The sequence below is a fragment of the Protopterus annectens genome, chromosome 4.part1 (assembly GCF_019279795.1).
Source record: "Protopterus annectens isolate FY-2018-M chromosome 4.part1, PAN1.0, whole genome shotgun sequence".
NCBI lineage: Eukaryota > Metazoa > Chordata > Ceratodontiformes > Protopteridae > Protopterus > Protopterus annectens.
In genome coordinates, this window is record NC_056734.1 from 753439419 (window position 1) to 753454683 (window position 15265).

The window sequence follows — 15265 nt, forward strand, 5'->3', positions numbered from 1 at the left end:
TCACTGTTGCAGTAATTACAATTGGGTTGAATCCCAAAGCTAAGGTTGGGAGGCTGGAGCTACATAGGATTAGGAGAGGCTATCAGGCCCTGCAGAACTGCATTGGCAAAGCCTGCCCTGGATTTAGAGTAGAGAGGTAAGTGATGGTGCTTTGTAAAGGTATGCACTGAACTCCAAGTTGCAGCCTCTAAGATGTCTTTGGTTGGTACTCCTCTGAGGAAGGCTGCTGAAGTGGCTGCTGCTCTGGTTGAATGTGGCCTAATGCCCTTAGGCACTGATTTGCCATGCTGTGAATAGCAGAAATGAATGCAATGGCCTATCCACTTTAAAATAAGTCTGTTTTAAGATAGGCTTTCCTTGTGATGTTGCAGCATATGCCACTAGAAGTTGTTCAGTCTTTCTGAAAGCTTTGGTTCTGTCCAAGTAGAAGCGTAGCTGTCTGTGAATGTCCAAAGTATGCAGAATCCTCTCACCCTTATTCTGTGGGTTTGGATAAAAAGTAGGCAAATGAATTGTTTGGTTAAGGGCCACATTGGACACTACCTTAGGCATAAATGTAGGGTTTGTCCTCAGCAAAACCCTGTCAGGATGGAAAATGATAAAAGGATCCACAGCCATGAGTGCCTGTAACTCTGAGACTCTTCTAGCGGAGGTTATTGCTAGGAGCAGAGCTGTTTTCCAGGATAAGAATATCAGCTGCAGAGGCTGGCTCAAACGGAGGCAGTGTGAGTTTTTCCAAGACATAGTTGAGGTTCCATGCAGGTACTGGTGCTCTCCTTGGAGGTCTTATGTTTTTGGCCCTTCTGAGGTACTGCCTTAGTAACGGATGAGAAAGAATAGGTGGTTCTGTATTGTAATGAGCTGAAATGGCAGAGGCATGAATTTTAATTAATGAAAAGGAAAGGCCTTTGTCCAGCATCTCAGTTAAGTATTGCAAAATCTGAGGAATATTTGGAACAATCGTGTCAATACCTTGTGCTTGGTTCCAAGCACAGAATTTCTTCCATTTGTCTGCATAAGATTTTCTGGTACTAGGCCTCCTGGCCTCCAAAATAACATCCATCACTGCCTTTAGAGAGGTGTGCCTTGAGAGGCTACATTATTTGCCATGCTGTCAGGTTTAAGATCTGGAGTTGGCTGTGCAGTATCTGACGGTCTTGTTGGGTTAATATGTGAGGAATTTGAGGTAATGTCCAGGCTGGGCAGTGAGACTAGCTCTTTAGGATTGGGTACCAGTGCTGGCGGGGCCAGTCTGAGGCAATCAGTATCATTTTTGGTTTCTCTTGTCTGACCTTGAGGAGTACCTTGGGGAGGAAAGGCATATACTGTTAGATTTTTCCAGCTGAAAGATAGAGCATCCACTTTCCATGCTTGCTTGTGATAAGCCCTGGTGCAGAATCTTTGTAGGTGGTAGTTGTGAGGGGAGGCAAATAGGTCTATGTCCGGGGATCCCCAGGTCCTTGTTATCATGCTGAAGACTTGTGGATCCAATTTCCACTCGTGGGAATCCATTAGGTTTCTGCTTAGTTCGTCTGCCAGAGTATTTGTCCTTCCTGGCAGGAATTGTGCTTGCAGATGTACTTGGTAAGTCAATGCTGTGTCCCACAAGTTCATGGCTAGCCTGCAGATGGGGTAGGAATGTGTGCCTCCCTGCTTGTTTATGTACCACATGACTGTAGTATTGTCCGTCTTTTTTAGTAGTTGTCCTGGATGAAGTAGATCCTTGAAGGCTGTCAGGGCATTCTGAACAGCTAGTATCTCTTTTTGATTGATATGTAGATGCATTTGACTTGCGGACCATGTGCCCTGAATACATTTTAGTGCCATATGGGCCCCCCAGGCGTAATCTGATGCATCAGTTGTCAATGTCTGCCTGGCTGTGGGTAAGGTGAATGGCTGTCACGTGTTGTGGTGACAGGCTTTTGCCAACAATCGAAAATCCTGTTGCAGGCAAGGAATGAGGGTAATTATTGTTTCCAGGCTGTGGCAATGTTGAGTCCAAACACTTTTTAGATACCACTGAAGTTTCCTCATATGCAGTCTTGCATATGGAATTAGCAGAATGCAGGATGCCATGAAACCCAAGGCCTGCAGAATTTTTCTTGCAGATAACTGAGTCTTTGTTGCCAACATTTTGAAATAAGTAGTCAATTGTCTGTGTTTGTCTGGCGTGAGATAAGCCATCTGGGCAGTTGTATTTAAGCTTGCACCCAGGAATATTATCTCTTGAGAGGGTACGAGTTTTGATTTCTTCTCGTTTACTGTGTACCCTAGACGTGTCAGTAATCATTTTACAAACGCCAGATGCTGTAGTAGAATGTCCTTGTTCTCCGCTTGAATAAGGCAGTCGTCCAAGTAAGGATATATTTGTATTCCTCTTTGTCTGCAGAATGCAATTACTGGTGCCAGGCACTTTGTGAAGACCCTGGGAGCAACAGATAAGCCAAAGGGCAGTGCAGAGAATTGGTAGTGCCATTGAGCCAGCTTTGAATCGGAGGTATCTTCTGCATGTTTGTCTGATTGGGACATGCAGGTATGCCTCTTTTAGATCTAAAGTCACAAGCCAAGCCTTCTCGCCCAACATGGGCAAAAGCTGCTGTAGAGTCAACATTTTGAATTTTGGAATATCCAGATATGTCTTTAGAATAGATAGGTCCAGTATTGGTCTCCAGGCTTTGTCTTTTCTGGGTACCAAGAACAGTCTTGAATAGAATCCTTGTCCCTGCTCTTGCTCTGGTACTTGTTGAATGGCCCTCATGTCCATGAGGGATGAAACTTGTTTTTGTGCCTCTGCCCACTGATTGTGTGGCAAGTCTGGCAAACCGTTTTGCCTTGGCAGGGTGTGAAAGTGGAACCTGTAGCCTTGTGAAACTATATTTAGAACCCATTTGTCCTGGGTGATCATGTGCCAATTTTGTGAAAAAAAGTGCTAGTTTTCCCCCCAAAGGGGCTGCCATAAGTGCTTGGTGCTGGAAGTGGAAAGTCACTGAGACCGTTTCCTGTATGGCTGTGATTTTTCCTCTCCGCTCTTGGAGGTAGAAGCACCCCATTGTTTAGGCCTGTATGAGCCTTGGGGCTGTGATCTGCCTCTGGGGCGTCTGTATCTGCCCCTTTGTGGTCTATCTGACACTGGAAAGGACCAATTTTTTGTAGGCCAGTTCCTGCTAAATCTGGGAGGCTGTACCTGCAAGAAATCCTTGACTGTTTGCATAGATTTAGCTTTGTCCTCCATTTTCTTCAACACCTCTTCTGTTTTAGCACCAAACAAAGTATCATGCTGTAAAGAAGCGTCTTGCTTTAACATGATCTGGCAAATTTTTGTTCTTTTAACCAAGCATGCCTCCTAATGACAGAACCTGTAACAGCGGCCCTGCAGAAGGCCTCAAGAGAATCAAAACCACATTGCAAAGTATGCTTTCCAACTTGTTCAGCTGCATGCAATAAATCTTGCATTTCTTTATTGTCTGCACATTCTGTATTAGCTGGCATTTTCTGTTTAAGCAAAGACATAAGATATTGCTGATACGTAAGCATATGAAATTGGCAATTTAAGGCTCTTACAGCCAAGGTAGCAGAGGTATAAATCTTTTTGTCCCATCTGTCTAGGGCCCTAGAATCCCTATCAGAGGGGATAGGGTTTTTAGAAGCCTTGACCCCTTTGGGACCCTGAGAGATGGTTTCTGGGTCAGCTGCAGGGTTCTTATAGAGAAATTTATGTGAATCAGGATCCTATAGTATCTGTCTGGCTTAACAGGGGCTGGTGATAAAGAGTCTGGAGAAAGACTGGACTCTGAAAATACATAATCTACAATGTCTAAAACAGGCGGGATAGCAAGGAGGCTGTGCTGGGGCAATAAAAGTAAGTCTCTGCGCCTTTTCTTGGATTCTGACTAGTCTTGGTTCTCCCAGTGGAAATGCTCCCTCATAGTATGCAGTGTTTCCCCAAAAGAATAATCCTCAGGAGGAGAGGCTGAAGGGATAGATTCTTCAGCATCCGAATCCTCATAGGGAGGAATAGAGTGATCCTCTTCAGAGGAGGAATCAGAGGAAATGGAAACCTGGTCTGAAGATTCATATTCTAACTCTTGCCTAGGTCTCTTTTCAGGAGGGGGATGGGAACCCCTGATTAAAGTAATAAGGTCTTCGGCCATTTTAAGCATCTGTTTTTTAGGCATGGAGGCCTGTCCAGGTGAATGCTGTACTTGTTTGTCTTTAGAGTTGCTTTAGTCTTTGCCTTTGTAGCTGAAGTAGGTTTCACATATAACTGTGTAGGCCTGAAAATACCCACAGAAGCCAATCCCTGCTCAGCGGCTCCGGACCCATCTGAGGGAATAGTTTCCGCGTGTCCAATACCTTGAGTTTCTAGAGGCCCAGTCAGCTCCACATGGGAGTCGGAAGCGGCCTGTGGCTCTGACATAGCGGGCGTCAGGGGCTGCGAAAGCGCCTCACTGAGAACCGGCGACAGGCCTGGAAGAAGCCTCGTCGTCGGTTTTGGATCTCAGATGCCTGTCCTTTTCTTTTCGTTTTTTGTAAACTCTGGTAGTTGGCTGATCCGACAGCATTATATAATTAAATCTTCTGCCAAAGAAATGGAATGCAAAATCGTACCGACGCTTAATAGTGCGTTGGTTAAATCTAGCACAAAACCGACAACTAGCAACGTTATGGTCAGGGCCTAGGCAAGGAATACAGTAAGAATGAAAATCCTTATGTGGTATTTGCTTCCCACAAGAAATACAGTTATTAACTTTTTCTGACATCGGTCTGAAGCAAGAAAAAAAGTTTCGCCAATGGGGTACTTAGCTTTAATGAAGACTTCGGATCTGAAATTCGAATTTGAAAAACTTCAGGAGTCAGCCGACCGGCACTTGCGAACTGCTTTTGCTTCGGGCACCACGCAGCAAGAAAGACTGAAGAAAATGGCATTGGCTGCATCTTTTATACCCCTGGCACACTGACGTCAGGGAGGAAGCGACAGCAACTGATGCCGGACATAGACTTTGGAACTCGGGCCGACTGCGGGAAGCCTGCCAGCAGGATAACCCAATTGTAATGACTGCAACAGTGAAACACGAACATCCTCTCTCTCCAGCATCTACATCGCAGTAATGAAAAGCTGACATTTACTGCAGTGTTTAACGTGCGCATCCACAAAACAATGCAGGCAAATCCACTGCAGACCATAACTAAAAATTTGCTGGGCACAAGGACAAACTGTAAAACAATGAGCTCAAGAAGCTTTAATTGATGTGAAACAGAATTGAGATTCCCAGCATAGTCATTAAAAAATACACTGCTGGCTTGGGGGTAAAACATACTTATGCAGCTGGTTTGAACCATTATGGAGTACGCTAGTTCTGGGTATGCATGCCTGCATTCTAAGCTTAGCAGCTTCAAAGAAAATAGTGCCTAATTTGTTTAAAGGATGAGCCACTACCAAGGAGGACTCTTGTTAAATCAACATTTTGTAAGTAAAGGAATGGGTACAAAAAAGGGCCGTTCAATAAAATATCTGTGTATCTGTGACAAACAGAACTGATCATGAATGTGTTAGTGACAGAATATCAGGTATGGAATTCACTTCAGTAAAGCTATAGCTTGAATGAAAAAGACTTGTATGGCAAATTCTAAAGACATCGAAGGAAAATGAATACACCTACTCAGATGGAACGCTATGGTGAGTACATAACTTCAAATCTGAAGTAGGGATATCTGTTTGTCTGCAACCTGTGGGACAGAGTCCCCAGCTACCTGAATTGGGTTGCCATCATGGAAGAATATTCCGAGCACCGCTGAGCCAAAGGATGCCTACCCCTAGATGGATGCAACAACTTATAGTGAGAAAATTGAGTAATAGAAGATCTGCATCTGGGCTGGATGAACCTTCTCATCATCCGGTCCAGATCAGCATCAGAAAGGCTATGGGTAGATGTACACATTTAACTAAGGTCTCAAAGTGAAGGCCATGTTCACACAAAACTACCAGGTCAATCTATGCTTGGGCATAGGTCTATTCAGTTACCATTCGCCAAATCAACAGATGATGGCCACAGTTATGAAATATACTTTAATGGTCGGACAGTTCACAGTCAAGTTAAACTCTTTACCAGAGCCAAACAAAAATACATGACAAACAACATGAACAAAACAGCTACATTCAGTTCAAAACGGAAGAGCTTAGCCAGTGCTGGTGAGACCAAGGGATAAAGCCCCGATGACAAAGCCAGCAACCCAAGTTCAGTTAGTGGCTTAGATTCCTGACGATGCTGGCAGGGGAGAATGTGCATGCCCATCCGCTGACAGGGAGAGGCAGAGCAGAGACACAAACTGCCATAATTCCATGACATAGGAACACAGTGTTGCAAAGCAGAAACCTAACCAAAATGCTGAGATAAGACTGAGTCTCTCCCCAAATGGCTTAGAAAGGGAAAAAGTGAACTCAAAACAGGAAATATTCATTATCTCCAGAAACTAGGTCCTCAAGCAAACTATAAGGAAGAGTATGGAGCTGGGCATACATAAAATTGCATGACATTACAAATAAGTATCACAATTAAAATGTTCTTACAAATGAAAAAGCTATATGTAGGAACACATTACACATGAACAGCTAATGACTACATATGATTAGTATGCAAAAAAGTTGATAAAGCATCACATACCTACTAGGTGTGAGCGGCTTACGAAGTGGCATCTGGTCAATGTCACGTTGCTCTCTCTCTTCCCTGCTCATCCCCTTGAAGTTGGAAGTGAGTCCAAATATTGGTCTTGACCACTCATCTGCACACAGTATTAAAAAAACAAATAAATAAAAAAAAAATACAAATATTAGTAGCCTCATTTCCCCCATCAAATACAAAAATTCCTAACCACTATGTGTACTAAACGTACTTCTCAACATTCATGTGCACTGCTTCTGACAGACATGCACGTTACAGATATATATGCCCAAAGTGTAATAAAAACAAAAACTGTGTTCAGTCACCATCTGCAACAGCAGGCATTAACATTAACACTACAGGTGAAATTAAATACATCTCGTATGTTAATCTACCTTCTTGTAATCACTCTGCTACTCAAATGTCATCGTTTTTCAACAAATACCACCCCTGCTATCTATGTGATGCATAACTTCTACAGTAAAGAGTCGATTATCTGAAAGGTCAATTAACCGAATGAGCCTTCCAATGTTTTCTGGTAGGAAAAATCAAACTTTGAATATGTAAACATTATACGTACTCCCTTGTGCATGTTTTTGAGCTTGTAGCATGCTTGTGTGTGAAAAATATTCTTTATTATCCACTGGAATCTCTAAATGGTTGAAAAGTGTATTCCCTGCATGATATTAACAAAACAAAAAAAGAGATTCTAAAAGTTTTTTTTATACAATTCAGTTATATGTTTGATAATCTGGACAGTTTGATTATCCAAACTACCCTTGGATCCAATTAATTTGGATAATTGACTATCTACTGTAGTTTACACTCCGTGTTCTCACTTAAAATATGCTGTAAATATTCTCAAATTGTACTCTGTGTACTTCTCCTCATTAAATGTGGTATTCGGTGATTCCCAATCTGTACTTAACCTACTCCCTGATTCTAGCATTCATGGTACCCAAAGATTAGCTAGCATACTCCTCACTCCACAGGGAATCCAGTCTTTCCTAACACAGACAGTACAGATGTGTAAGTTGCATTTACCCATAACAATGCAGGTTTGAATTCCTCATCGCTGCAACACCCCATGGGTGGTGTTTTGCCCAAGACACAGCAACTGGTCAACCTCCAAAATCTCTGGATCCCTTCTCACAGATCCACTCTGACTGCTGACTAGCCAGCTACGAAGAGGAAAAAGTAACAGTCAGAATGGAAAATCTTCAGAGCTTTCGAGTAGCAAGTAGCATACTCATTCTGAATTAACCAAAAAATAATACCCAATGCACCATTAGGGGGACTGTGGGTAGGTGCGGCTACTACAGCAGTGAGGAACTTGAACATCTACAGTACAATGTTCATCATTCCCACTGCTGAAGTAGCCTATGGATAGAATACCATAGCCTAATTTAGTACTTGTTGCACACCCTCAAAAAAGAGGTGCCTAAGAAGAATCCGGGCATATAATTCAAGAAGCAATAGATTGGGGTAAGTCAAACTCCCCCTGTACTGTTTGAGAAGGCCCACACAATGAGAAAACGTGTGGTAATTGTCCTTTGCCAATTCCATAAAAGGGAGAACCAATAATGGTTGGGCCAAAGGTACTAACCACAAATAAATAAATAAATAAAAATAAAATAAAATAAATGTATTTATGCATGTTGGAGAATTCTTCTGAATATTCAGAAATATCATGGATATCAGTGGAAAGGGTGAAGTACATAAAAAAAAAAAAAAAAACTCCATTGTAAAAGAATAAAAAATGAATGTACATAAATTCTCAGTTATCTGGCACCCATGCGGATTGACAGATACCAGTTAAAAAGTTATGTACTCACCATAACGTTCCATCTGAGTTGTTGCTCTTCATTTGTCTTCAACCAGTGGGTACTCGGATCCAGGACAGATCTGACTCAGCTGCATTTTCCTGCATCTGATCTAAGCTCCACCCCTACCCATAATCCCCCCCGTCTCCCTCCTCCCTTCAGATCGAGTTTGCTGCTATGCATAGCATCCCAACCTGACCCAAGATCTTATCCCATAACATGTCTCCAGAAGCATTAAAAGGAGAACAACTGTATGCCAATGTGCTGACTATGTTTCTTCTGGCCAGACCACCACACAGCCCACGTAAGGAAGGGTGAAGGAGGGAGGGATGGTTGAAGACAAATGAAGAGCAGCAACTTAGACGGAATGTTATGGTCAGTACGCAACTTCTTTATCTGAAGTTGCTGTCTTCATTTGCTCTTTAACCTGTGGGACAGAGTCCCCAGCTACCAAAAACCTGGGAGGCCCTCATGGAAGGATATTTCGGAGCATGGTGTTGCTAAAGGATGCCCTGTTCCTGGATAGAATGTCCAAGTTGTAATGAGAAATGAAAGTATGCGAAGATGCCCAAGTAGCCGCACAGCAAATATCATCCAATGAAACTCTGGACCAGAAGGCAGCTGAAGTGGTCATAGCTCTAGTAGAATGCACTTTAATGTGAGCTGGCAGTAGTAAACATTTAGCTGAATATGCCAGAATAATACACTGACAAATCCATCGAGCAATGGTGACCTTCGATACAAGCTTCCCTAAAAAGGGCTTAGAATAGGAAAAGTACATTTGTGTACACTCACCATAAATGCAGATGTTTGAGTGTGTTCACTGCTGCAGTTCTAACCATTGGGTTTATCCATGCTGTGGTAGCCCTCAGTCGGACTGAATACCAGAGTCAAAGTTTTGTGAGTCAGCTGCTGTCGCTTGCTGGGTGATGTCAGGTCGTCCGAGCTATAAAGGAGAGCAGGCAACGCCATTATCTCAGTGTTTCTAGCCTTAACCAACCAAAGAAGTCCAATTTTTATAATTATTAGTTGTCCTGGGGTCAGAGACCCCCATAAAAATATCTCTCGCTCTAAGGAAAGCAGACATCAGGGGGAAGGAGGGAGGGAAAGCATGACTGCAGCAGTGAACACACTCGAACATCTATATTTATGGGGAGTGTACACAATTGTATTATGTTCTTCATGTTTCACTGCTGCAGTCCTAACCATTGGGAAGATTCCCAAAGCTGAGAAGAAGGGTGGGAGGTTAATAGAAACTTTAAGATTGCATGTGCATGCCCTGCAGAACTGCAGAGACACACCCAGCCCTAGCTTTTGAGAATAGGTTCAGATGGTAATGTTTGGTGAAGGTGTGGACTGAAGTCCATGTGGCAGCTCCCAGAATGTCCTTGGTGGTTTCCCCTCTAAGGAATGCTGTGGAAGTAGAGGTTGCCCTAGTGGAATGAGTTCTGATGGTCCTATGGAGTGGTTTTCCATGCAAGGAGTAGCAAAATCGGATGCAGTGTGCTATCCATTTGGAAATGATCTGTTTGGATATTGGATTCCCCTATGCCCCTGTTTTAAAGCTGACCAAGAGCTGCTCAGTTTTCCTGAATGTCTTTGTATGATCCAGATAAAATCTGAGTTGCCTGTGCACATCCAAAGAATGCGGTATCATTTCCCCCTTGTTCTGCGGGTTAGGGAAGGAGGAGAAGGTGGGCAGGTGGATGGCCTGGTTGAGGGTAACATCTGAAACCACCTTTGGCATAAAGGAGGGATTGGTTCTCAGGGAAACCCTGTCTGCATGGAAGATGATAAATGGCTCAATGGCCATTAAGACTTTAAGCTCTGACACTCTCCTGGCTGAAGTAATAGCCAGGTGGAGAAAGGCAGTCTTCCAAGACAGGTACTTTAGTTCTGAGGATGCTGCAGGCTAGAAGAGAGGCAGACTAAGCTTTTCTAAAACATAGTTCAGGTTCCAGACTGGGGTGGTCTGTCTTTTGGGAAGCCTGATATTAGAGGCTCCTCTAAGGAATTGTTTGATAAGAGGGTGGGAGAACAATGGCTGTTCTGTATCAAAGTGTGCAGAGATGGCAGAGGCATGGCTCTTTATGGAGGAAAAGAAGAAAGCTTTATTAAGAAGCTCAGCAAGATAATCTAGAATAAGGGGAATGGAGGGCAGATGTATGTCTCTCCCTTGGACTGCCTCCAGGAGCAGAATCTTTTCCATTTTCCCTCGTAAAATTTTCTGGTGCTGGGCCTTCTGGCTTCTGTGATGATGTCAAGGACTTGCTTGCTTAGCATAGACTCCTTGTTGGTTTTGGTAGAATAAGCCATGCTGAGAGATTGAGTGAATGAAGGTCTGGGTACAGCATTGTTCCCCCCTCCTGGGATAGCAGGTGAGGTATCAGAGTTAGCTGCCAGGGGGGGCTGGTGAGATAGGCTGCATAGCAGTGGGTACCAATGCTGTCTGGGGCAATGAGCATTGCTCTTGGTTTTTCCTCCCTTATCTTGATTAATACTTCTGGAATGAGAGGTAGAGGTGGGAATGCATACACAAAGAGGGTATTCCAAGGGAAGGTCAGGGCATTGACCTTCCAGGCCAGGTGATGGTACTCCCTCTGTTGCAGAATTTCTGTACTTGGTGAATTAAATGAGAGGCAAAGAGGTCCACCTAGGGTGCCCCCCATGTGTGGGTAATTTGCAGAAAAATGTCTCTGGGGATTTGCCATTCATGTGGGTCCAGTAGGTTTCTGCTTAGGTGGTCTGCCAGGGTGTTGTTGATGCCCGGTAGGTATTGGGCTGCAAGATGAAGTCCCATGGATGAGGCTGCTAGCCACAGGTTCATGGCTAGTCAGCACAGGGGGTAAGATTGAAACCTTCCGTTTGTTGATGTACCACATGACTGTGGTGGTGTCTGTTTTTATGAGAAGAACCCCTGGTTTGAGGTAGGGTTTGAAAGATGCCAGAGAGTGTTGTACTGCTATAATTTCCTTTTGATGTGCAAGAGTAGTATCTGTGTGTCCCAGAGACCTTGGGCACATCTGCTTCTAGGTGGGCACCCCAGGCTATGTCCTAAGCATCTGTAGTTATGGTCTGGTCTGATGGACGGAGGGAGAATGGAAGTCCCTTGTTCAGAGCCCAGGCCTGGGCCCACCAGAGGAACTCTGATCTTATGCAAGGGATAAAAGCAGGGAGGTTTCCAGAGATTGTGAGTGTTGATACCATAGGTTCTTTAGGTATCACTGAATTTTCCTCATGTGTAAGTCTGGCCAGAGGTAATTAGGAGGATGCATGAGGCCATGTACCCTAGAGCTTGTAGGAACTTCCTGGCAGAAAGCTGGGTTTGGGAGGCCAGAGTAGTGAAGTATTTTTGTAGTAAACTTTCTTTTTTTCTGGGGACAGAAAGGCCATTTGCTGTTGTGTGTCCAGTAAGGCTCCCAGAAATATGATTTCCCTTGTAGGTGTCTGTTTTGATTTCTTTTCGTTGACAGTGAACCCCAGAGAGGTGAGTAGGTTTTTTTTTTTTTTTTACAAATGAGAGGTGCTGCAGGAGCAGTTCCTTGCAGTCTGCCTGGATGAGACAGCCGTTCAGGTAAGGGTAAATCTGTACATTGTTTTGCCTGCAAAAGGCAATGGCAGGAGCTAGACATTTGGTGAATACCCTGGGAGGAGTAGATAAGCCAAAGAGCAAAGCAGAGAAAGCACAGTTGTATACACTTACCATAAATGTAGATGTTAGAGTGTATTCATTACATTTGGGTTATCTACTTGCAGTAGCCCTCAGTCGGCCTGATTAAGTCTTGGGTCCTGTGTCGGTTGCTGTCTCTTCTTCCATGACGTCAGGGGTATAAAGCATGCAGCCGATGCCATTACATCAGTTTTTTTTGCCCCAGATGTCAGGTTCCCCCCTAATGGGAAGCAATTAAATCTATAAATGCAAGGATATACCTCCAACAAAAAAGCAATTTCACCAAAAAGCTTTTGAGCATAGTAAGGGAAAGTAGAGGTATAGACAAAAGAAGAAAGGGGGCTGGAGGGAGGGTAACCAGGACTGTAACAGTGAATACACCCGAACATCTACATTTATGGTAAGTGTACATAACTGTACTACGTTCTTCGTGTTTCACTGTTGCAGTCATTACATTTGGGTAGATTCCCAAAGCTAAGTTTGGGAGGAGGAATTTAGACAGAATTAGGACCAGCTATAAGGTCCTGCAAGACTGCAGTGGCAAAGCCAGCTCTGGATTTAGAGAAAACTGGCAAATGATAATGCTTGGTGAAAGTATGTACAACTCCAGGTAGCAGCTTCTAGGATGTCCCTGGGTAGGGACGTCTCTGAGAAAAGCTGTACAGGTAGATGCAGCCCTGGCTGAATGGGGTCTAATGCCCTGTGGGATAGATTTTCCATGGTACTTATAGCAGAAATGAATGCAGTTGCCTATCAATTTGAAATGGTTTGCTTTGAAATAGCTTTGCCCTCTGTCCTTGCAGCAAATGCCACCGGCTTTTGTTCAGATTTCCTTTGAGGTTTAGTCCTGTCCAAGTAGAATCTAAGTTGTCTGTACACAATTAAGGAGTGCAGTATCCGTTCCTCTTTCTTCTGTAGGTTATGAAAGAAGGTAGGTAAATGAATCGACTGATTAAGAGTCACACTGGATACCACCTTGGGCATGAAGGAGGGATTGGTTCTGAGGGACACCCTGTCCGCATGAAAGATGATGAAAGGCTCAACTGCAATTAAGGGCCTGTAATTCAGATACACGTCTTGCTGAAGTGATTGCTAAGAGGAAAGCTGTTTTCCAAGAAAGGAATTTTAAATTTGCAGTAGCAGCTGGCTCGAAAGAAGGAAGAGCGAGTTTCTCCAAGACAAAGTAAAGTCCCAGGCTGGGGCTGGAGCTCTCCTGGGTGGCCTTAAATGTTTAGCCCCTCTAAGGAACTGCTTGAGCAGTGGGTGAGAGAAGAGGGGAGGCTCTGTGTTATAATGAGCTGAAATGGCTGAGGTATGAATTTTGATGGAGGAAAAGGACAAGCTCTTATGAAGCATCTCAGTCAAGTATTGTAGAATCTGAGGTAAATTGGGCACTGCTGCGCTCATCCCTTGAGACTGGTTCCAGGCACAGAATCTTTTCCATTTTGCAGTATAAGATTTTCTAGTACTAGGCCTCCTTGTTTCTAAAATGATATCCATCACTGATTTACTGAGGGATGGGTAAAGGAGAGATTAGGTAATTAGCCAGGCTGCTAGGTTCAGGGTTTGCAGCTGAGGGTGCAGAATCTGGTTCTCCTGCTGAGACAACAGGGAAGGAGTCTGAGACAAGTGCCACGGGGCCAAGCGTGAAACACTGCGCAAGAGGGGGGTACCAGTGCTGGCGTGGCCAGTCTGGTGCAATTAAAATGGTCCTTTGCTTGTCCTGTTTGATCTTTAGTAGTACTTTGGAGAGCAGAGGCAGAGGAGGAAAGGCATAAACTGATTTCCAGCTGAAGGAGACAGCATCCACTTTCCAAGCTAGCTTGTGGGGAATCCTTGTGCAAAATTTGTCCAATTGATGGTTCTGGGGAGAGGCAAACAGGTCTATATATGGGCTCCGCATTTGCTTGTCAACATGTTGAAAATCCAGTTTCCACTCGTGTGCGTCCATGAGGTTTCTGCTTAGTCTGTCTGCCAGTGTATTTAGTTTTCCTGGCAGGAACTGAGCTTGTAGATTCACTTGGTAGCTCAAGGCTGTGTTCCACAACGCCATGGCTAGTCTGCAGAGGGGGTAAGAATGTACAACATGACAGTAGTGTTGTCCATCATTACCATTAGCTGTCCTGGAAGAATGTGGTCCTTGAAGGCTGTCAGAGCATTCTGTACAGCTAACATTTCTTTTTGATTTATGTGCAGGTGCATTCGACTTGGTTTCCATTTGCCCTGAATGCACTTCCCTTCCAGGTGAGCCCCCCATGCATAGCCTGATGCATCTGTTATCAAGGTTTGGGCGGCAGGGGGTAGTATGAATGGTAGTACCTTGTTTTGGTGTGAGGCCTCTGCCCACCAGAGGAACTCTAGGCATAGGCAAGGTATGATAGGAATCATTGCTTCTAGATCCTGATAATGTTGGCACCATAGGCTTTTGAGATACCATTGTAGTTTCCTCAACTGCAGCCCTGCATATGGAATTAGAAGATTGCAGGAGGCCATGAACCCCAAGGCTTGCAGTATTTGCCTTGCAGATAGACAGATTTTAGTGGCCACTAATTTGAAGTTGATTTGAATCCGTTTCTCTGGCGTGAGAAAAGCCATCTGGGAAGTTGTATTCAAGCTTGCTCCCAGGAATATAATTTGTTGACAGGGTACCAGGTGTGATTTCTTTTAGTTTATGGTGTACCCCAGACAAGTCGGCACCCTCTGAACAAAAGCCAGATGATTCAATAGTATTGTCCTGGTTTTCTGCCTGAATTAGGCAATCGTCCAGGTATGGGTATATTTGAATATTTCTTTGCCTGCAAAATGCAATGACTGGAGAAAGGCACTTTGTGAATACCCTGGGCACAGTAGATAAACCAAAGGGCAGTGCAGAGAGCTGATAGTGCATGTAGCCTGCTTTGAAGCATAGGTATCTTCTGCAAGACACCCTGATTGGGATGTGCAGGTGTGCTTCTTTTAAGTCTAGTGTTGCCAACCAGGCATCTTTGCCTAGCATAGGAAGCAGCTGGTGAAGAGTCAGCATCTTGAATTTTGGAATCACCAGAAAGGTGTTTAGAGTAGAAAGGTCCACGATAGGACGCCAAGAAAGGTCTTTTCTGGGTACCAGGGAAAGT

The 15265-nt window shown here is 44.1% G+C and overlaps 1 protein-coding gene across 1 annotated transcript in view; it reads right to left on the reverse strand.

Annotated features, from left to right (window-relative positions):
- Positions 1-15265, reverse strand: part of IWS1 (interacts with SUPT6H, CTD assembly factor 1) — an 801761-nt gene that overhangs the window by 247068 nt on the left and 539428 nt on the right. Inside the window, exon 13 of the mRNA XM_044070501.1 lies at positions 6663-6780. Coding sequence (XP_043926436.1) covers positions 6663-6780 — 118 coding nt within the window. The remainder of the gene's footprint in view (positions 1-6662; positions 6781-15265) is intronic.